General features: G+C 45.0%; 1 protein-coding gene across 3 annotated transcripts in view; it reads right to left on the bottom strand.

Moving 5' to 3' along the window:
- Window positions 1-2651: 2651 nt before the first annotated feature.
- VWA3B (von Willebrand factor A domain containing 3B) overlaps window positions 2652-22065 on the bottom strand; it is a 288347-nt gene continuing 268933 nt past the window's right edge. For all 3 annotated transcript variants that reach the window (XM_027767524.1, XM_027767525.1, XM_027767526.1), the window contains 6 exons: window positions 18169-18293; window positions 16816-16953; window positions 12324-12424; window positions 3799-4018; window positions 3407-3641; window positions 2652-2713 (listed from right to left, as the gene is read on the bottom strand). In XM_027767524.1, coding sequence (XP_027623325.1) covers window positions 3504-3641; window positions 3799-4018; window positions 12324-12424; window positions 16816-16953; window positions 18169-18293 — 722 coding nt within the window. In that variant the 3' untranslated portion in view covers window positions 2652-2713; window positions 3407-3503. The remainder of the gene's footprint in view (window positions 2714-3406; window positions 3642-3798; window positions 4019-12323; window positions 12425-16815; window positions 16954-18168; window positions 18294-22065) is intronic.

Raw genomic sequence — 22065 nt, 5'->3', positions numbered from 1 at the left:
AATATTACTTTTGGAAAATAAAAGGAAGAAAAACAGAATAAGAATACAAAACAAATAATAACAGGGACAGTCTAGACCTATTGATAACAACATTAAATGTTAACGGATTAAATTCTCCAATTAAAAACAGGTATGCTGAATGGATTAAAAAACACGAACCTCCTATTGGGTCATTGGAAAAGTCTTGATTTTTCTATGCAAAAATGTGCCATGACTTTTCTGACAACCCAGTATATGCTGCTTACAAGGAACACACTTCACTGATAAAGACTTACATAAATTGAAAGTGAAAGGCTGGGCTCTTCCTCAATTTACAAGATGACAAATAAAAAACAAGAAGCTGGGGACCAGCAGTTAGCATAATGGCTGTGTCGCTGGACTGCCATGTAGTGGACCGCGGTTTGAGTCCTGAATCCAGTGGCTTAACCTCAGGCCGAGTGCATGTGCATGCATGCCCAAGATTCCGAGAGGAGAATGGAGGAGAAGGGACTGTGAGGTGGCCATCCCTCCAAGGGGTGATTTCTTGCTTTGTCTTTCTGTCTCTGTCTTTCTGGTGAGCTCACATGCCCTATAACAAAAACTTCTCCAAAAAAAAAAAAAAAGATTCTCTAAAAACAACAACAACAAAATCCCCAAGAAGCTGGATACTAAAGAGAAGAAACCTGAAGCCAAGGAAGGTTGATGCCAGTGGCAAGGAGAAAAAGGGTGACTCCCAAGGCTAAAAAGCACAAGAAAGTGAAGATCCATTGTAGCTGAAACCTGGTCCTAGTTCAAGGAATTGGCAGACACTCCTGATCTGCTATGTAATCCAGGAAGGCCATGTATAAGAGGAAATACTTAGCCACTAAATCCAGGATTAAAAAGAAAAAGGAAAATGTTATCATCACTGTTACAAAGCCAACTGGTGGTGACAAAAATGGTGGTATCCGGGTGGCTAAACTGCGCAAAATGCCTAGGTATTATCCTACTGAAGATGTGCCTGGAAAACTGTTGAGCCAGCCAGCATTTGAGAAAGCTATGAGCTACCATCACTCCTGGGACCCTTCTAACCATTCTTACTGGATGCTACAGGGGCAAGATAGTGGTTTTTCTGAAGCAAGTGAGCAGTGGTTTGCTACCTGTGACTGGATCTCTGGTCCTCAATCAAATTCAATCAAGAAAAAGAAGCTGTGGAAGCCCAGACACCAGGAAGGTAAGATCTTCCACACAGAGAAGGAGAAATTTGAGATTACAGAGCAAAACAGGTTAATCAGAAAGCTGTGGACTTGTAAATTTTCCCCCAAATCAAAGCTGTTCCTCAGGTTCAAGGCTACCTGCGATCTGTGATTACCCTTACAAATGGAGTTTACCCTCACAAATTGGTATTCTAAATGTCTTGCCAAGAACCTAATTAAATAATACACATGCACACACACACATATAATGAAATAATCATACATTCTTATGTATATAATTAAATAATACATACATATTTATGTATATGTGTATACACACACACACACACACACATATAGAAAGAGAGAGAGAATAAAATAAAATTAAAGGCTGGAAAAAGTCATTTTATGCAAACAGAAGCCCCTCTTCCCCCCCCCAAAAAAAAGGCTGAAGTCATGATACTGATGTGACAAAACAGACTTCAAGACAAAAACTATGAAGAGAAATCAAAATGACACTTTACAGTTCTAAAATGATTAATTCACCAAGAAAATATAACAATATTAATGCAACCAACACTGAAGCACCCTAATATATATGGGAAAAAGACTGCTAGATCTAAAGAGAGAGATTGCAACACACAAAATGTTGCTGATTTCAATCACCACTGACATTGCTGGACAGATCCTCAAGACCAAAAATAAAGAGACACAGGAACTAATGATACCATAAACCAGATGGATCTGACAGACCTTTATAGAACATTTCACCCAACAACCAAAAAATACATATTTTTCTCATCCTCATATAAAATATTTTTGAAGGCTGACCACATAATAGGGCACAAAACAAGCCTTCACAAAATTATAAGTATCTAAACTATATTGGGCATCTTTTTCAACCACAGTGGAATTAAATTTGAAGTCACCTACAGAAAGAGCCTTCAAAAATATACCAAAACATGGAAACTAAACCTGAACAACTTCAAAAGTACTAAAACAATATAGAGTGAAATGAAAAGATTTATTGAAACCAATGATAATAAGCACACATCTCTCCATAATCTTTGGGACACAGCAAAGCAGTCATTAAGAGGGAAGTTTATAGCAATGAGTGTACACATGAAAAAAAATAGAAAGGTAGCAAATAACTAATTTGATGACACATCTCAGTGAACTGGGAAAACAACAGCAACAAAAAGTCTCAAAATACCAGAAAGGCATATAGGTTCTGGCAGTGGAGATGGGGAGGTCAACTAGAGCAGTGGGGTGCCCTAGTTTTTCTACTTTCCAAAACTGTCCTATATTTTTCGTATTAATAACCTGCACTTTATTAATAAGGTTATACCTACTTCAAGCTATTGCTGACTGGAAAATGGGAATTTGAGAGAGCTGTTTCATTTTGAAATTAGTGAACAGAACTGACTCCGTTCATATTTCACTGCTAAAAAGGATTCAAAGAAAACAGTGACAAATAAACAACTCGGCAGTCTTGCAATGTTTTCAATGTAAGAGCTTTTATTCTGGTTCCAGGCTCAATTATAAGTACCTACAACAGACTGCAGACAAAATTAATTAGATAAGGCTCAATAACAGTATCAGAAAACAATAAAATAGGGAATGTTCCATCTTATGTGTCTAGGCAAGTTATCAGGTATTAATTTCAGTCCTAACATTAAGTCATAAGATCTTAATGCAGGAGTTTTGAGATATCAATGTAAAACAACACTGCATGCTTCTATCCTAACTATACTAACTTCTAAAAAATTTGGAAATCCTTAGTGAGTAATCTATTAAAGTAAAACTTCTGGGGACCAGCAGTTGGCGTAGTGGCTATGTTGCTGGATTCCCATGTAGTTGACTGTGGTTTGAGTGCTGGACCTGGTAGCTTAACCTCACACCAAGTGCGTGTGTGTGCATGCCCAAGATCCCGAGAGGAGAATGGAGGAAAAAGGGATTGTGGCATGGCCATCTTTCTGTCTCTCTTTTTCTCTCTTTCTGGAGAGCGCATGCGCCCTACAACAAAAACCTCTCTAAAAAAAAAAGTAAAATTTCTGACTGTGAAGTCAGAAGAAGATTGTCTAAAAGAAGATTGAGTACAGTTTTTCCAGGAGAAAAAATAGGACAAAGGGTACCATGGAAAATCCAGAACTAATAAGCTTAGGCAGGTAAGAGATCCAAGTGGGGAAAAACAGGAAATCTACCTTTGGTACAAATGGGGAAGGCCCAGTTAGAATAAAGGGCAGCCTTACCTTAGCAGAGGGGCTAGCTTCACTGTATCAAGTGATTGAGGTCTGACAGCCCAGGAGGCATGCTGGCTCTCTTAACCATAGTTGCCACTAGACTGCTTTAAAGTTTCTCAGTGATGGTCCTCAATGCTTTGTTGCTGTGGGTGGCTTGATGAGGATAGGATAGGGCTGCTTGAGGTACAGGTGCTGCAGTGATGGTGTAGCTAGCTGACTCTATACCCCGGGCTGAGGGCCTTGTCTGGAGAGGTGGATATTAACATTGTTTAAGGCTGTTAGTGTTTTTGCTATACTGAGACCTACCCTGGCCCAGAAACTGAGGAATAATCTCATATGCACTATTCGTGAAAGAGATTCCAAGGTGTTCCAGAGATAAATGAGGTCATCCCTCCCACTACCTTGGGTTTGGGGCGTATCTCGCGGTAGAACCCTGGTGACCTGCTGCCATGGGAAGAGCCGTCCAAATCCAAGGACACCATCTCCTGGAGAGGTGGCCTCTTGGTAGGTTTCTTTTTCTTCTTTCGGAGGGTCTCCTGTTTTGGATCTTTTAAATCCCCAGTGTCAACTTCTTTCAGTGGCCAGAGAAGGAAAGTAGAGTTGTTTGTCTCCATGTCCTCCCTAGAGAGAAAGATCAGGGTTACCCTGTTCTTGCTTGAAGCCTGCTGTGCCTGCAGAGATGTCCAAGCCAGCCCAAGGGCATTTCTCAACTCTTTGTTCATTGTCCTTCCCGTGGAAAGGATTCTCAGGTGTCCTGTGGGACAGATACTTAAAGCTGGGCTTAATTTCATAGGCCTTTGGTGCCTGGGAGCCTCACGTGACATGGAGAATGTAACCATTTGGACCCTGTCCTGACAAGTCAGCAAAATAACAATTCCTAGTCAAGAAGCAGCTGGGCATGCTTTGACACGGACTTTTGTCTCCCACTCCTAGTGGGACAGCTTGGCCCCATCAAAGCCCAGTTCATCCCTGAACAGAAGCTTGTACAATATAGACATTCTTCCACACTCCTGGGTTTCTCTAACGATGTCAAGGTGTGTCATCTAAAACATTTCCCCAAACACAAAAACAATTAAGATCTGTTATTGCATTTAATCAAAGAGAACTTGGGCATGACTATGAAGTCACAAATCAGGGCTTCCTATTTGGTACTAGACAAAGCTTGTTTATCCAGAAGTATTGTCATTTCTTTTGGAAACATCATGACCTCATTCCAGCCATGCCACCATGGCTCACTGTTTTGGGTACTTACATTTTTGGGGGTCCTCAGAGTACATTAAGAACACCAGCTGTCAGAACCAGCAGTTGGCGTAATGGCTATGTCATTGGACTCCCATGTAGTCGACCGTGGTTCGAATCCCAGACCCAGTGGCATTAAACTCATGCCTGGCGCATGTGCATGTGCGCTCAAGATCCCCAGAGGAGAATGGAGGAGAAGGGATTGCAGTGTGGCCATCCTCCCGGGGGGTGATTTCTCACTTTCTGTCTCTCTGTCTCTGTCTTTCTGGCGAGTGCGTGTGCCCTATAGCAAAAAACTCTCCAAAAAACCCCCCCAAAAAACAAAAACCAAAAAGCAAAATAAAAAACACCAGCTGCCTAGCATTAAAACTTATTTTGTTTCCATGATCATTATTAGCCATCTTTATCACCCTGCCAACATGGTAAATAATTTTTTGTTTCTGCTAGGAATAACTTTTGACCATTGTTGTTTCACATCTTTGTAAAAGTTTTGGGGGCAGGGGCAACTAGAGTAAGTTTTTAGTATTTTCCAAATAGCAAATTCTATAGTTAAAATCCTTCTTCAAAGGATCAAGATTTGCCATACATGATCATTTTGAAAGATTTACTCAAAGACTCAGCAGAATTCCTGAGATAGATTAAGAAAATGATTTGAGCAATAGCAATAACATTTGATAAAGGTTTTCTAGGATGTCACAGATAAAATTTTCCTACTTCAAGGTTATATTCACCACCCCTGTTTATGAAATCCAAAACCTTATCCAACCACGTAACTATCAACTATCTACCTCAAATTGCTATCTCTTTCCAGAGCAGGTTAAGTTGATATTCTATTTCATTTTCACAGGGTTTCTCTATTTCCCATATATTAGCATTGATTGCAGACAGTCTCTCATCTCTCAGTAAAAAGAGCGACAAGGAAGGGTGAATGGTAAGTAGAATTTTTCAGGGGTAAAACAGTACCCCCCATCACCACCTTATCTATGATTTTACTTCCCATGGTTTCGGTTATCCCTGTTCTGAAAATAGGTGAGTACAGTACAGTAAGATATTGGGTTGTTGGGAAAGTCATGACTCATTTTTGCACAGAAAAATACATCATGACTTTCATGACAACCTCCTATTGTGTTATAGTTGTTCTATTTCATTATTCATTATTACTGCTAATCTCTTACTGTGCCTAATTCATAAACTTTATCAGATATGTCTATGTAGTAAAAGTCATGTTTATAAGTTCTTGTACTATCCATGGTTCTAAGGATCTACTGGGGGTCTTGGAATGTATCCTCCATAGACAAGGGGAGACCACTGTACCAAAAGCACTAAAAGAGTAAGACAGTGGAGGTGTGTATCTACCCACATCAAGGAGCCCAGGAAGAATAGTAAGAGGGATCAAGAAGCAACATGTGTATATCCCTCAGTAGGCAACAATGTACCTTGGTCATATGAGTTATGGACTACCTGAATAATGAAATTCTAGGTGGGCAATAACAAAAAAGGGGTGTCACTGTCATGGAAATATAAGCAATATACCATACCATTAGGTGGAAAAAAGTTACAAAACAGAATGTATATTATATTTTCATTTTTGTATTAAGGTTGGGAATGCATATGGATGACTGGAAAATTTTGCATCAAACTATTAACCTTCACCTCTGGGAAAAGGATTCTGGTAGAACTGTCACTTTCTCCACATTTTTTGCCACTGTCATACATAGTAAGGAGAAATAAACTCTTATTTTGAGAAAAAATAAAAATCATCACAGCAGAGAGAACACTCCGGAAGGAATGTATATCAAAATACTTTGAACAGTGGGACTATAAACAACTTTTTTTGTATTATTTTTTGTTTACTTTTAATTTGCAAATTATGTTAACTGTGCATTACTTTTATAATAAGACAATATAAGTTGTCATGATTAGAACAGACGGCAAGCAATTTTGATCAAAAACAGCCTTTACATGAGTCGAGTGATACTGCTTGGTCACCATATTTCACCTTGCAAAATAACTGCTGCTGATCAAGACATTTCACAGGAAAACATCCCCTATGGGCTGAGGGCGGGGTGTGAATCTAATATGAAAGCTCTTCTTCATTCCCTCCTCTTGCACCTCATTCTGCTGCTTGGCCCAAGCCCACTTCATGGAAAGGAGCAGGGCCACCATGATCCTGATTTCCAGTCGGCAGACATCCATTGGTCCTCCTGAAAAGTTAGGGCCCACTAAATGGCTTTCTTTTGCATAATCTCATACCAAAACACTGTTTAATTAGTTGCCCTATTAATTATTTTGGGCTACAGATTTGGTTAAATAATATGATAAGCAAGCCAAAAATTTGTGCACGTTTAGGGTGAGGGGGAGCGAGGTACCTCTCTACTTTTGGTTCCAGTTCAGGGAAGAAAGCATTGAGCACTCACTCCCTGCTCTCCTGAGGTCAAAATCCACCTCATTAGTATGGTCAAGCATGGCCAATGCCAGTAATTGCTGGTTCTCTGAAGCCTCATTCTATTCTGTCCTAAGTATGTCTCTGTCAGAGGGCTGCCTCAGAACATAACGCACAGGGGGCCCTGCGGGGCAGGCGCCGAATACACATTTGAAGAGGACTAGGAGCCTCTGAGTGTTAATACTCAATTTTTTCTTTTTAAAGATTTTTACCATATGGCATATATGCTCACCGGAGAGAGACACAGGCAGACAGGGAGATGGGGAAAGTGAGAAACCAATCCTCAGGGAGAATGGCCATGCCCAATCCCTTCTCCTCCATTCCCGTCGGGATTTTGGGCACACATGCACGTGCTGTGTGTTTTTCAAGCCACATAGCCAGCCATGTGGGATCTAGTGCCTTAACCACCACACCGCCTGGGGGCTCCCCTGAGTCTTTATACTTAAAGGGGCAGAAAATGGAGAAAACGAAGATGCTGTTGCTGTCTGAGTTTCTATAGCATGCCCTGAGGGTTAGTGAGTCTCAGACTCCTCTGTTCTCTTGTTCCAAGTTCTAGGGCACCAAAGCACACTTTCTGAAAGTAGGCATTTGTCCTCTGGACAATACAGGACACTCAGGGTTTATTGCTGAAATGTCTCTTTTTTCGGGGCTTTGTTCCAGCATAGGAAATGGGGCTCTTAATCTGATCAGAAGGATGAAGGGAGTTAGTGACACATAGAGGCTTAATGATTTCCAATGCACAGCTCCCTCTAAGGGAAGATTGTCAGGAGCGACCAGGCAAGATTAAGGAAAGTGATTCATCTGATGCGATGTCAGAGGCAGTGCTGAAGCTTCAAGTTTCAGTCAATGGCTTAATTTCACTTCAGTCAGGAAGGGAAGTGAGTGAAGGGAGGAGCGCCCAACAATATGGGAATTATCATTTCCCTTGTGACTCACTCCTAAATGCCAATGGCTTCATGGCAAGCTAGTAAAACAGACATGGAACAGCAACTGGGGAGCTGACCACAGACCCAGACAAACCTGAGCTGTGAGAGGGTATCCCCTCCTGCAGAGTCATATATGGCCACATCCCGAAGACCACACAGTGACAACCAAGCAGCAAAGGAAGAATATTCCTTGCCATCAGGAATTCAGAACACAACTTCTTTCAGAGGTTGGATGACTTTTCTGGAGCACAGAAAATTTTGGTTCTCCTGAGATCATATATGGACTGTTACTATTTTTCTTTTTTCCCAACAAATCATACTCCCTCTAAAGAGAGTCTTCTCAAAGAAGAGACTGGAGGTATTCTGTCCTAGCCTAAATGGAGGAAGGGAACTTCCAGCTTGCTAGCGCTAGTCATGTGGACTCAGTGCAGGCATGTCAGAAGTCCCTGCCTAGGGATGGCCGAGCAATGCCTGAGCCACTTCCCTTCACTGGAGAAAAACAGAAGCCAGAGAGTGAAATCCACCAGGCGACTTCCTGCAGTAGCCAAGGTCACAGCCCTCTGATGTGAACAGCACCGCAGAGAAGGCAGCAGAGAACAGGGTCTGTCAGCCCTCTACCGTGGTGAGGAGCAGAGTTGCCAAATGGGGGACATTCCTCCTGCTCCACTTGCTTTTCTGAGGTATTGAGAAATAGGAGAATTACATGTGTGTTCACTGAATGAAGAAAATTATAAGCAAATGAGGGGATATTTTCACTCAGAAAAGATATCTTTGATGCTGTGGAATGTGGGAAGCTCAGGGACATTACTGAAGCGAAGGGATGGAAGGGCAGGGCAGGGCAATCATTTCCTCCCATTGAGACACACCTCTCAGCTGTGGTGTCAGAAAATGCAATTATCAGGTTGCGAAGGAGAGAGAAAAGGGCACCAGCTTCATTTGCTTTGCACTGCAACTATTGTGGGACCAAAATTTTCTTTAAGAACTAGTCACGTGGAATTTAGTGATACGAACAACAAATTTTTGCAAGTCAATCCTGTTTTTGTAAGTCTTTAATAATCTTTTTGGTATCAAGTTTTGAGTTGAAAAGGAAAATGTGCATCACGTTTGGCTATACTCAATTTTGAACCCTCCACATGCTTTCCTTATCTCTGCTGTATACCTCCCTCAGGAGCCAGCAGAGAGACTGGCAGGAAATGCTTTCAGTCACAACCGAGGTCCCAGTAGGAGGATAGCAGAGGGGGAGGATGGAGAGCCGGATGTCTGCCTTCCTGGTCCTCCCACCTGTTTGGGACGGGAATCCCTTGTTTTACCACCCCTAATTAAATGATTTTAGTGGATTCAGTATTTAAAAATTAGATTTAGGGAACCAGCAGTTAGCGTAATGGCTATGTCGCTGGACTCCCATGTAGTCAACCGTGGTTCACGTCCCGGACCCGGTGGCTTAAAACTCACGCCAGGCGCGTGTGCGTGCGTGCCCAAGATCCCGAGAGGAGAATGGAGGAGAAGGGATTGCGGCGTGACCATCCCCCCTGGGGGGTGATTTCTCGCTTTCTGTCTCTATGTCTCTCTCTGTCTGTCTGGCGAGCGCACGTGCCCTACAGTGAAAATCTCTCCAAAAAATAAAAATAAAAATTAGATTTAGTCAAATGATACCCTGTTGGAGATGTAACCTACAATACATTTCTTTAGTAGCCTATGAAGAAAGCGCCAGGATTTTTTTGTAATAGTCTTATTTGGTATAATGGCATGAAGACTTCCTGAAGAATGACTGAAGGTTGAAGAGCAGATTTTTTTTATTTTGAGAGGTTTTCACTGTAGGGCGCGTGCACTCGCTAGACAGAGAGAGACATAGAGACAGAAAGCAAGAAATCACCCCCCAGGGGGGATGGCCACTCCGCAATCCCTTCTCCTCCATTCTCCTCTCAGGATCTTGGCACGCACGCACATGCGCCCAGCGTGAGTTTTAAGCCACCGGGTCCGGGACTCGAACCGCGGTTGACTACGTGGGAGTCCAACGATATAGCCATTACGCTAACTGCTGGTTCCCGAATGGTAGATTTTTAAAGTAAGTGAGAATATGCTCCTGATGAAAGGACCTATCAGAAGGTAATCCCAGTGCAGATAAAGAATAAGACCTACACCTTCATTTTTGTGCTCAGTGCTGCTAGCCCTGATTATAGAAGCAGAGACAGACTGAGCTCTGAACTTAGCAGGTTGAACATGACCTCTATTTGGGAGAATTAATCTCAGGCTCTTGCTTCCAGAGAGGCATCTAGAGGAAAGCACAGTACAAATGGCGACAGGAGACCAGGAGTCCATGAATACTCCCTCTGTGTAGAGTTCTCGATGTGAGAGTAGATAATTGGCAGCTAAGAGCTTTAAATAAGGTTTGGGATGACAGGAAATAATTAAAGGTTTTTCTCAGCACAGAACTGAATTTTAATTCTAGAATAGTGTTTGATAATGTTGAGTTAAGACGGCCAGTACCTAGGCATATTGATTCATATGACCTTTTTTTTAAAGAATTATTTTATTGAATTTTATTTATTCATTCATTTATTTTAATTTGACGAGAGAGAGAGAGAGAGAGAAAGTGAGAAAGCAGCCACCAGGACTGGGACGCAAACTGTGATCAACCATGTGGGAATGTCCAGTGTCTTAACAACCATGCCACCTGCTGGTCCCTATTCAAATGACTTTATAATGTATTATAATTTGATCTCATGTATATTTAAACATTATTTATTTCTTGAGAGAGAAGGGAAGAAATAGGCACTTCCATCGGAGTCTTCATGCTGCTATCCAGCCCCAATCTCAGTCAACCTAGACTGCAGGTGTGTGTACACACTTTTAGTGGGTACAGAGAGACTTCTGAGTGCAAACCTAGGACCTCCCCATAGGGTCCAGCATTGTGAAGCACTGTGCTACCTACCACTGCAGCACTGCTGCCTGCCCTCATATTATTTGAGCAGAATTTTGTGATTATGAACAATGTGCAATTAGTTTATGAAATATCAGACTCATCCAAACAAAGAATGATCACAGCAAATATTTTCAATAATCATTACCCAAAGAAAGATACTCTATGGAATGGGGTACCTCTCAAAGAGCATCACTGGACATCCATTAGCATTTGTTCATTGGTTCATTTTTCAAATGGTCAGTGGGCACATTTTGTGAGCTAGACCCTGGCAACAGGGTTTCAGAGGTGGTTAGAACCTGATCTTTACCTTCAAGGACTTGCATCTACATGGCCTAGCATAAGGGAATTTTTTTTTATAATGAAAACCTGTCTAGAATACAGTGAGATTACCTCGTTTTGTGGGAGGGCCGCTCTGTCAGGATTTATACTGTGGTAGTGAAGCTTGAGTTCAGCATTGGAGTTTCCCAGGAGGCCAAGGTAAGGAAAAGCATTCCAGGGAGGGGGTACTTAGTCTGTGCAAAAGCACAAAGATCCGAGAAAGCATGAGGTGAAGAAAACTACAAGAAGTTTAGTTAACAAGTGGTTTATGTGCCAGGGGCACTGGAAGGTGGTTGGTGGGGGATGGAGAGTTGGGGGATGGGTAGTGGGGATATGTGTGTGGGGAGAAGTGTTGAAGGTTGCTATCCGAAGGCAGCCCTAAAACTCTGGGTAATATTGTAAGATGTTTCCTGGATCCCTTTCCCCAACCCTTGCTGAAATCCAGTAAAATGTTGTTGTAGACCCTTGACTCCAGGGTCACGGGTTATGATTCCCACCTGGATGGCCCCTGTTGGCCCCACGGTCTTGAACTTTTCCTACTCACTAGGCCTCAACTTTTCCCTACTGACATTGCTGTAATCCTCCTTTATAACTCTTGGAAATCCAACTGCCTCAGACGAAAATGTGCTCACCCACTAAAGTCCCTAGGAACCACCAACCACCACCACATACTCACCTGCCACAGGAAAGCCAAGGCCAGCCCCTCACTCCCACCTCCCAATAAGGCAAGAAGCTGAAGTGACTGATCGCATCTGTAACTCAGTCACTCAATTAGAAGGCCTTGAATCCTTATAAATAAAAGGCGAACACTCCATTATATTCATGAGAGGAATCAGTGCTTTTCTGAGCAGCTAGTAAAATTATGTTGAGTCTGAGATTTGAACCAGATGGAGGAATTAGCAGCAGATAAAAGATGTGAGGCTGAAGGGACAATAATCACAGAACATATCAAGTAGGAAATCTTCCACTCTCCTCTTCTCACTTAGTGTTTGGAGGTCATGGATCTCAACTCAGAAAGAGATTAGAGGTACAAAAGTATAAATTAATATTCAGGGAGTAACAGTTGGGTACACTTACACTTTTGGATCCTCCTGAACTGCAGATGACTTTATATGGGAGCAAGAGAGAGCATACTTGTTTTGGCTTATCTTAATAAGTGCACTCCGAGGGCAAAATTCCTGTAACAAAACCAGAAGAGTTCACTCGATTTAAGTCAGAAATGTCCACAATTCAGATATAATTTTATTCTAGCTCAGCCTGTTACAATAGCTACGAGTCATTATCCTATTCAGGGTGACACTTAAGAGAGCAATTTAAATTCAGAGCCTCACGTACAATTATTTGTTGAAATAAAGTCATCGCTGAGTCCTCATTGTCATTTCCCCATATCCTGGGTCATGGCAAGTCTACCCATATAAGATGTGCATGTACACACACACATGCACATCCCCCTTCATATCCACTTACTTTTGTTGTTGTTGTTGTTGTTAAAGGTTCATTTATTTTTCCCGTAAGAGAGAAGGAGAGAGACATGCACCTTCAGTAGGGTCTTTGCACCATGATCCCTTCCCAGTCTCAGCCGGTCCAGATCACAGGAGCTCACATGTGGGTCCAGCCAGCTGTGTTACCGCAGGGCAGCCACTTGGCTCTCACCACCTTCCTTTCTGTCTATTCCATCCTTGGCCATCTCTTTCCTGGACAGCCATAACTGTGACCTTTCACCTCATCAGGTCTTCCAGAATGTGTCAGCACTATCTCCACTGTCCTCCCCCAGCTAAGCCACCGTAGCCTGCAGAACCCCCTCCCACTGCCCTGCTGATGAATTCCAATGTCATTCCCTCTCTGAGGCTTTTTCTTGGGGAGCCGAGGCCAACAGCCTCATCTCTCTCCACACCCTGGGCATGCCTGTGGACATCTGTTAACACTCCACCTTGCACAGCAGCTACCCTCAGTGCCACATGCCCAAAGTGCTTCCCCACTCTGCCCATCCACACTGCTCTTTACTGGCAGCCAGACAGCTCTAGGAAGCCCCATTTTCTCTAAAACATTTTTCAAGGGCTGATGAGAAGACACCCCCACACTGTTCTGCTACGATCCTGTGACCACTGTCTGTGATGGGCTTCACCCTTTGCCTTCAACCCTAAAATTCCTACATTGCACCCCTCTTTCTGCTGGAAACACCTCATGCCACAGTCCGGAACGTACCGGGTATTTTAATTCTGTATATGTGGCAGTTGGGCACAGTGGTTTAAATGCAGGCTGAGGAGTTGATCATCTGGTTCAAATGCCTGCTCAGCTTCTTTATTTTTTTCTTTTTTTGAGAGATTTTTGCTATAGGGTGTGTGAGCTCACAGGAGAGACAGAGAGAGACAGAAAGTGAGAAATCATCCCCCAGGGCGGACTGCCATACTGCAATCCCTTCTCTTCTATTCTCCTCTTGGGATTTTGGGCACTCATGCACATGCGCATGGCATAAGTTTCAAGTCACCAGGTCTGGGACTTGAACCATGGTGAACCATGTGGGAGTCTAGTGCCTTAATCACCATGACCCCTCTTCAATTTCTTTATCTGAAAATGAGGATAAAAGTTCCCACTTCAGTGTTCTGAGGATTAAATTGTTTACTACGTATAAAGCTCTTGTATTAGTACTGTGGCCCATATAGGACTTACTAAAGTTAACCTCTGTTGTTTTGCTTTCTGCTTGCCATCCTATTTTTTGGGCATATCAAGTAATCCACCAAGGCAATGTAATTTGTCCATTAGAAATGTCATCCATTCAAGTAGTTGTGAGAATCTTCTCTTCCTCAGGTACTGTGCTGGGCACAAAGATGACTAAGACACAGTCCCTGCCTTTGAAGCTGGGAGGTGGGGAGATCAGTGGGTGGGGGACAGAGCTGTGCACAGGAGAGCCTGGAGGGGCCCAGGGGGAAGTCACAGTTGTGTGGGGTTATAAGGGCGACAGGAGTTTCCTATGGAGAGGAGATGGAAGGACAGTCCAGGAACAGGTGTGCCTTCCACGTGACTCACAGTTACGCTCATGGGCAGCTGGGCCCACACTGAGTCGTGCCCTTGGGTGAACCAGGAAGTGTGTGTGTGTGTGTGTGTGTGTGTGTGTACACTGAATGGCCAAATGACATAATCAGATCTCTAACCTGATTTTTCTGTAAATTTTAGAAAGAAAAAAAAAAAGGAATACATAATTAAGGAAGGACTTATTAAACAAAGGACAGTTTACAAAGGAGAAGATGGATAAATATGACCATACGCAAACGTAAAAGTTTCTCAGGCCTGCCAGTGCGTGGTGGTTAGGGCAGCTGGATCCCATATGGCCCAACTGCTTGGTTAGAGTCCTAGACCTGGAGACTTGAAAGACACTCTCGGTGTGTGAGTATGCTCCAAATTCCAAAAGGATAAAGAGAGAAGGGATCGCGGTGTGACCATCCCCCATGAGAGGTCGTTCTCACTTTCTCTCTCTCCCTCTTTCTTTCTCCAGAAAGTGCATGTACCCTCTGGCAAATAAAAACAGTAATTTTTAAAAAAGCTCTCTGTCAACAAGGATTCCAAAATTAAAAGACAAGCAGCAGACAGAGGAAAGAATATTAGCCATATATATTACCAAGAATTACTCTCCAGGAGACAGAGAGAACCTTCCCAAATAATAAAAAAAACAAGTGATGCAGTAGAAAATAGGGGCACTTAACCAACGTCTGCACACTGAGCAAATCGACCTAGAGGTGACAGCTGACTGCACTCTGACTCGTGGTGTGGGAGGGCGGGGGGATTCAAGTGCGCCGGGCCACCTCCGTGGGCAGTGGTACTGTGTCGCTCATGTGAAGCCAGACCCCACGTGGCATTACAGGTAAAATCCCCGGCCTGGCTGGCCAGAAGAGCATTCTGGGCACGAGTGTGAGTGCCTGCTATCCAACAGGCTAGAGGACTAGATGAAGGGCATCATGAAACGACTAGACCCTGTGGACGGGGCTCTTCTCTCATTCTCCTTCACTTCCACATATGCCTGCACACATTCTACCGTGAATGGAAAAACGAAAATAAAACGAGGGGGATTGGACAGTGGTGCGGTGGCAAAATGCAGTGCTCTGAAAGGCTGACCCATGTGGGAGGGCTCCAGGTTTGTGTTCAGAGACCTCCTGGGGTACACCATTCTGGACACACATGTGCCCGTGATCTGGGGCTGGCTGAAGCTGGGGTGGATGGCAGCATCAGGAACCTGTTTGGGGGTGCTGTCTCTCTGCCTCTCTGCCTCTCTCTCATTCATGGAGAAAAAGAAATGAACTTGAAGAGATTAAAATAAAGAGAAAGGTTTTAGAGTAATGCTGCACTATTGCAGCTACACCATCATTAGTATTACCGAATACCTGTGTCAGACACGCGGATCTTTTCATATATTTTCCTTAAACCTCACAATCGTGCTGCAAGCTAGACAGATAGTTAGGCAGATAGATAACAGATAGATAGACATGAGAGTGAGAGAGACAGAGAGAGAGAGGATACCCATTTAATACCCATTTAATATGTGATGAAACGGAGGCTCAGAGACGTGAGGCAACCTGCCCAGGTCAGACAACCCCTAAGAGCAGAGCGAGTGTTCAGCGATGCCAAATGCAGGTCCTTTTTACGGTAAGGCCTGTGTTTTTTCCACTTGGCTCTGCCTGGCCCCTCACCTCCTCCAACTCCTGCTAACTCTGGGGGTGGTTCCTAGGCAGGCGTGAGGTGGGGAAGCAGCTGGTTGCGTGCAGAAGGAGGGCTCCTGCAGGAAAGGGGTATCATTTGACACCTTGAGTTTGAGAAGCCTTTGGCTCGCCTGAGGGAGCTCTCCAGAACATCCAGCTAGGAATGCAGGGTAGGAGCTAAGGTGGGAGAGGGAGCTGCCACTGGAACAGATGTCCAAGGATGGAGGCTCACCCCTGAGACGGGCCGTGAGGAGGCAGAGGGCTAGAAGAGGCCTGGGAGACACCCCCATCACCTCCTGGGCTGACAGAAGACCACAGGCAGGAGCCGTCCAAGAACGATGATGGAAGAGAGACTGCAAAACCCAGCAGAAGCCTGCCCAGCAGTCAAATGGAAAGCACAGCCTGGCAACGAGAGCCAGGAACAGTTCAGTACGGGAGTGAGGAGGCCGATCATCCACTGAAGGCAGAGTCTGCGCTGCAGCATGGGCAGGTCCAAACCACAGGGCGTGGAGGAGCAGGGGCACAGCTGGGGAAACTCTGCTTTCAAGACATCTGGCAGTGCCAGGAAAAAGATAAGCATTGCCAGGAGAAAGCCATTTTCTAACTAATGAGAAAATCCTCCTCTCTTTTTCTTCTATTTGTTTATTTATTCTGAGAAAGAGTGAGTGAGCGAGCGAGCCCGACGGTTTTGATGCCACAGTCCACCCCAGCCTCAGGCGGCCCTGGGTTGTGAGCATGTGTGTGCCTGATGTACTTGGGGAGGTCTCTAGATGTGATCCTGGAACCTTCCCCAGTAGGTAGGCCTCCCAGAGTGCTGCATTCTACCCCTGTGCCGCCATGCAGCCCCCAAGTCCTCTTCTAAAGGAAAGTCAACTTACTCTTCGGTTGTTACATTTCAAAACTGTGTAGAATTTTTCTGAAGCCACATCCTGATTTGGAAGTGCAATGACAATGGCAGGAACGTAGAAGTCAAATCCTTTGGGTGTCACGATTTTGGCAAACACATAATCTCCAACCTGTAGAGGAGAAGTATTTCACAGCAAATATTTTGTTTATAAATCTTCTAGACAATGTTAACATAAGCTTGTTTTAAAGCACCTCAAGACAACTGACAAGTGCTGCTACTAAAATTCAAATACGTATTTTTCTCAGTTAAGAGTGCCAAAATTCTCTGGGCTCACTGGGCTATACTTGGGATTTTGTGATCAGTTTGGGACAGCCCCACTTCAGGAAGCCTTTGACAACTGACAAATGTCCAAGGGACAGCCAGCAAGGTGGCAGAGCTTCTGGAACCCCTCTCCTGTGAAGACTGGCTGCAGGAAACTTGGGTCTTAGAGATAAAAAGGGACAAACAGTGTCCTGGCATATTACAAGGGAGGTCCCCCAGACACAGGAAAGGAGCTGATTTCTTAAATGCTGCTCCAAAGCACCACATCTGGAACCCACGGGGGAAAGCTGCTAAGAGAAAACATGCAGCAGAATGAGAATCTTGTGAAGGGACAGACAGGCTGCGGGGCCCTCATGTCCGAGGAAAGTGACTTGAGGAGAGCCACGGTCTGTCTGGGGAGGCAGGAGCAGGCGCCCAAGCAGGAATCATCCTCTGATTCCTCCTCTACTCCACGTCCTGGCTCACACTACGCAAGAAACAGCTGCAGTGGCACTTAGCAAGGCTTTCTCACTCCTCCTTGGCTTGGGTGAAGGAATGAGGATAGTGGCAGGAGATGGGCCAGACACGGCACAGCTTTTGTGAATTTATGAGCAGATGAGAACACATTAGTCCGACTCATCTGCACACTGCACGTCGAGGGTAACTGTGCATTACGGCGTCACTGTCTGACACCAACTGACTACAATGGCAAGAAAAGCGCTATTCCGCCCTTGTAATTACGCATAAAATAATGCCATCTACTGCAGTTAAAGTGTCAAGAATGCTGGCAGCTCCATCGGTGCCCTTCCCCAACCATCCATCCTCTTGTGAAAGGACAATGGCTTCCAGGTAATGTAAGCCAGTCTGGCCATCTGTGAGCTCATAGCACGGAGTGAGCAAGTCAGAGAATGAACAAAGAAAAGGTTCCAGGAATCCAGGCCGTGGCTCCTCCTGGCCAAACGCAGGCTCCCTGCAGGAACTTGCCTGGGCTCAGAAAGGGCCAAACAGTGGCCTTGCCATCTCCTAGTAACCAAAACTATATGGGAGGTGAAAAGGACCCCAGAACAGATTGTGGGGGCAGTACCTGGAGCAGTGGGCAGGGCATGGCGCCCCCAACAGGCGTGATGAATGAGAGGGGCACAACCTTGGTGTCTCCATACCTGAAGCCTACCAGTGCATGGGTGGGGCTCACACACTTCTTTACAACCCCTGGAAGGAATCAAAGAGAAGGTAAAAGATAAACACAAGAATGCCTTTTTTTCCCCCCTTCTTTTTATAAGAGAGATTTTTGCTATAGGGCACATGTGCTTGCCAGAGAGACAGAGAGAGATAGAGAGAAACTACCCCTCCGGGGGGGATGGCCACGTTGCAGTCCCTTCTCCAGTCTCCTCATGGAATTTTGGGCATGCACGCACATATGACTGGCTTGAGTTTTTGTTTTGTTTTGTTTTGTTTTCTTTTTTTGCAGAGGTTTTTGCTATAGGGCACATGTGCTCACCAGAACGACAGAGGGAGACAGAGAGACAGAAAGTGAGAAATCACCCCCAGGGGGGATGGCCATTCAGCGATCCCTTTTTCTCCTTTCTCCTCTTGGGATCTTGGGCACGCACACACATGCGCCTGGCGTGAGTTTAAGCCACCAGGTCCAGGACTCGAACCATGGTTGACTACATGGAAGTCCAGCGACATAGCCATTACGCCAACTGCTGGTTCCTGCCTGGCTTGAGTTTTAAGCCTGTGGGCCTGGGACTTGATTTGGGCTCATCCCACCCTACTGGCTGTGCTGAGCGGTAACACTTGGCCTCTTTCCATCAGCATGCCACTTCGATGTTGCCATCAGATGTCAGAGAATGCGTGGTGCCTGCGGGGTAGGACGGCTCAATCTGGCGAAGTGCAAGGCCCTGGACAGGAAGGGCCAGAGGACGTGCGGGAGCGTGTTCGTCCAGCATTTCCAGCTTCCACCCCACAGGAACCTGGGTCCTAGAAACAAAGGTCCTCTTCCCGGTCACCCTGAATTAGAGGAACCACCTGATTTCCTAGTGTACTTATTTTAGCCCCATTTCCTTCTATAATACTTGCACATCGGAAGTAGATGTGCTTAAATCGTTAAAAAGGGAATATAAATTCCCATCCACGCCAGCATGTCACCTAATGTTAGATAAATGAAAAGGTAAGTAGGTAGTTCAGACTCCACGTTTCCCTAAAATGTGCAACCAAAAAGGGAAAAGAAAAAACCCAGGATTTTTAGCTTTTAGTTATGTCCGAAGAGTATATACATATATATGTATATGTATACATATACACACACATATATATATATACGCACACACACATATGTATATCCTTTAATTATATAATTATTTATCATTATTTTAATAGAAAAAATACTTAAGATTTACACTTTTTGTCATTTATCCAACTTACAATTAATTTTCCTATTGAATAGGGGTTGTAAACATGAAGGGAAATTTTGACACTGGACACTTCCCCTGGCAGCAGCAGCTGCTCACAGACTCCCACGTGGAGACAGAAATGTATACAGGCGTCCCTGGGCCCCGCTCCCGTGTGTGTCTGGCACCCTCTCCCCAGCTCACACGCTTGTCTTGGCAAAGTCCCATGTCTTTTAATGTGGCAAAAGAACAGCTGTTGATTTTATCTTGATTCATGCCTCTTGTTCAAAATGGTCAATGGGGGGGGAACAACCCCCTTTTTAACATGCACACATATGCCAGCTTTCCACTGTGTTTTTTCTTATTAGACTAAAATGTTTCATTTGGTTTTTGGAAATATTCTATTTTTTTTTTCCTGCTATAAACTGACTTCACCATTTTAATCAGCAAGACAAACACTGCTTTTGGGAAAGAATTTCTATTATGAAGCAACTAAGAACCACCCCTAATTGAGAATGAGAGGAATCCTCACATCCCACACACTTCTGTGCCCCACAGCCCTCCAGGGGTGGCCGGGCTGACAAGGTTGGCTGGTGTGACCCTCTCAAAATTCTCGGCCTTTGGGATGTAGCAGAATCCAGTTTTAAGCCCGCTGTGCAGTTTTGTGGTTGTTTGCCCAGGCTGCAGTTCTGACAAAGACGTATGGCCCGCAGAGCCTAAACCATTTACTGCCTTTCTTTCTTTTTTTGGGGGGGGGAGGGGGAGAGGTTTTTGCTATAGGGCGCGTGCGCTTGCCAGACAGACAGAGAGAGACAGAGACAGAAAGCGAGAAATCACCCCCCCCAGGAGGGATGGTCACGCCGCAATCCCTTCTCCTCCATTCTCCTCTCGGGATCTTGGGCACGCACGCACACAAGCCCGGCGTGAGTTTTAAGCCACCGGGTCTGGGACGGGAACCGCAGTCGACTACGTGGGAGTCCAACGACATAGCCATTACGCTAACTGCTAGTTCCCTACTGCCTTTCTTTTTCAGAAAGAGTCTGCCAACCCCTGCCCTAGAGCACTGGGCCTAGATTTTTTTGGTATGTCATGACAATTCTAAAAAAATTAATTTTCTTATGAGAGAGGAAGACAGAGAGAGGAGAGAAGGGGATGGCATCTCTAACAGGGTCTTCGTGCCACAAGCCATCCCCTGCCTCAGTGAGCCAGGATCATGGGCATATATATGTGTGTGTGCCCAGAGTGTGTAGGGAGACCCTGGGACTTGACCCAAGACCTTCTCATATGGCCTCAGCATCAGTGTTGTGTCTCTTCTGGGCCACCATAGCTGGCCGTAATGACTTCTTTTAGTTTCTTCAGTTCTGTTTTTCTTCTTTGTGAAATCTCTGTAGGTATGGGTCTTCATCCACCGCCGAACATTAGCGAAGCTTCTTACAGTCTGTCTTCAAACCGGCTCAGCAGGCTTCCCAGCTACTCCCAGCCTCGCAACTGCACTTGTCCACCTTGCCAAGGAGTCACTGCCATCTCTTCTGTCCCGACTCGAGATCAGCTCCAGTTTTCAGCTCCCCTGACACCGCGGTTCCTCTTCACTCTCAGGGTGAGAGGACAGCTCAGTCTGCTGGCTCTGGAACCCCACTGAGAACTGCTGCTTTCCATCTTCCCCCTGCTGGGGGCTGGCATCTTCCTGGGGACAGTCGGCCCCCTCCTCAGCCAGAGGACTCTCCTGTGCTCCACTGGGATAAAGGGAAGGGGCTCCTGTAGACTCAGCAGAAATGCTGCCCACACAGTCAGGGGGCTGGTGACAAAGGCCGAGACCGTGGAAGCTGCTTATTCTGTGAAAGATGTACGACTTGTTCTGAATCTTCACTCTGGACAGGTTTTCTCAGGCTGGAGACTATATATTTTTTTAATCCTCTGGCTTCAAAAACCTTCAGCTGTCTGAAGTCCATCTGAAATCCACCTCCTCAAAGAGCCCTACTTCACCGCAGCCAGAGCATCCCGGCACTGGCCCCCTTCCCCTGCAGCGCCACCTGACACTACCCAGCACGCTCTCTTTAGTCTCAGAGGCTTCCTTTTCAGGCGCACTGTGCTGATATTTTCTTGGCTCTTGGGCCCATTGCAAAGGTTTGAAATGACCGTGAAACTGAAGCCAGCTCTCTCCACCCCCAGGAGAGGTCAGGAGTTGTTTACGTCTCCCAAAAGGAACTCTCACAGGGGGTGACAGAAAAATTCTTCACACGCAATTAACAAGGTGCTGTACATGATCCCATTTAATATACACAACTACCTCAGGAAAGTTTTGTTTTCTCTTTTCATCTATTCTGAGAGAGAGAGAGAGAGGAAGAGAGAGAGAGAGAGAGAGAGAACCCCAACAGGGTCCAGCTGCCTCGATCCACCCCTGGCCTCAGCCATCCTAGATCATGAGCACATGTAAGCCTGCCTCACTCAGGGAGGTCTCTGGGATGTGAACCAGCAACCCTCCTCTGTGAGTCCACCTTGCAGAGTGTTACACTTCACCCATGAACATGAACCACTGTCGGGTTCCCTAGGGTTTTTTTTTTTTTTTTTTTTTTTAGAGGTTTCTGCGTTTG

The sequence above is a fragment of the Tupaia chinensis genome, unplaced genomic scaffold (genome assembly GCF_000334495.1).
Source record: "Tupaia chinensis unplaced genomic scaffold, TupChi_1.0 Scaffold144276_1, whole genome shotgun sequence".
Classification (NCBI taxonomy): domain Eukaryota; kingdom Metazoa; phylum Chordata; class Mammalia; order Scandentia; family Tupaiidae; genus Tupaia; species Tupaia belangeri.
The sequence above is the reverse complement of the archived record's forward strand: the minus strand, read 5'-3'. Positions and strand labels throughout refer to the sequence as shown.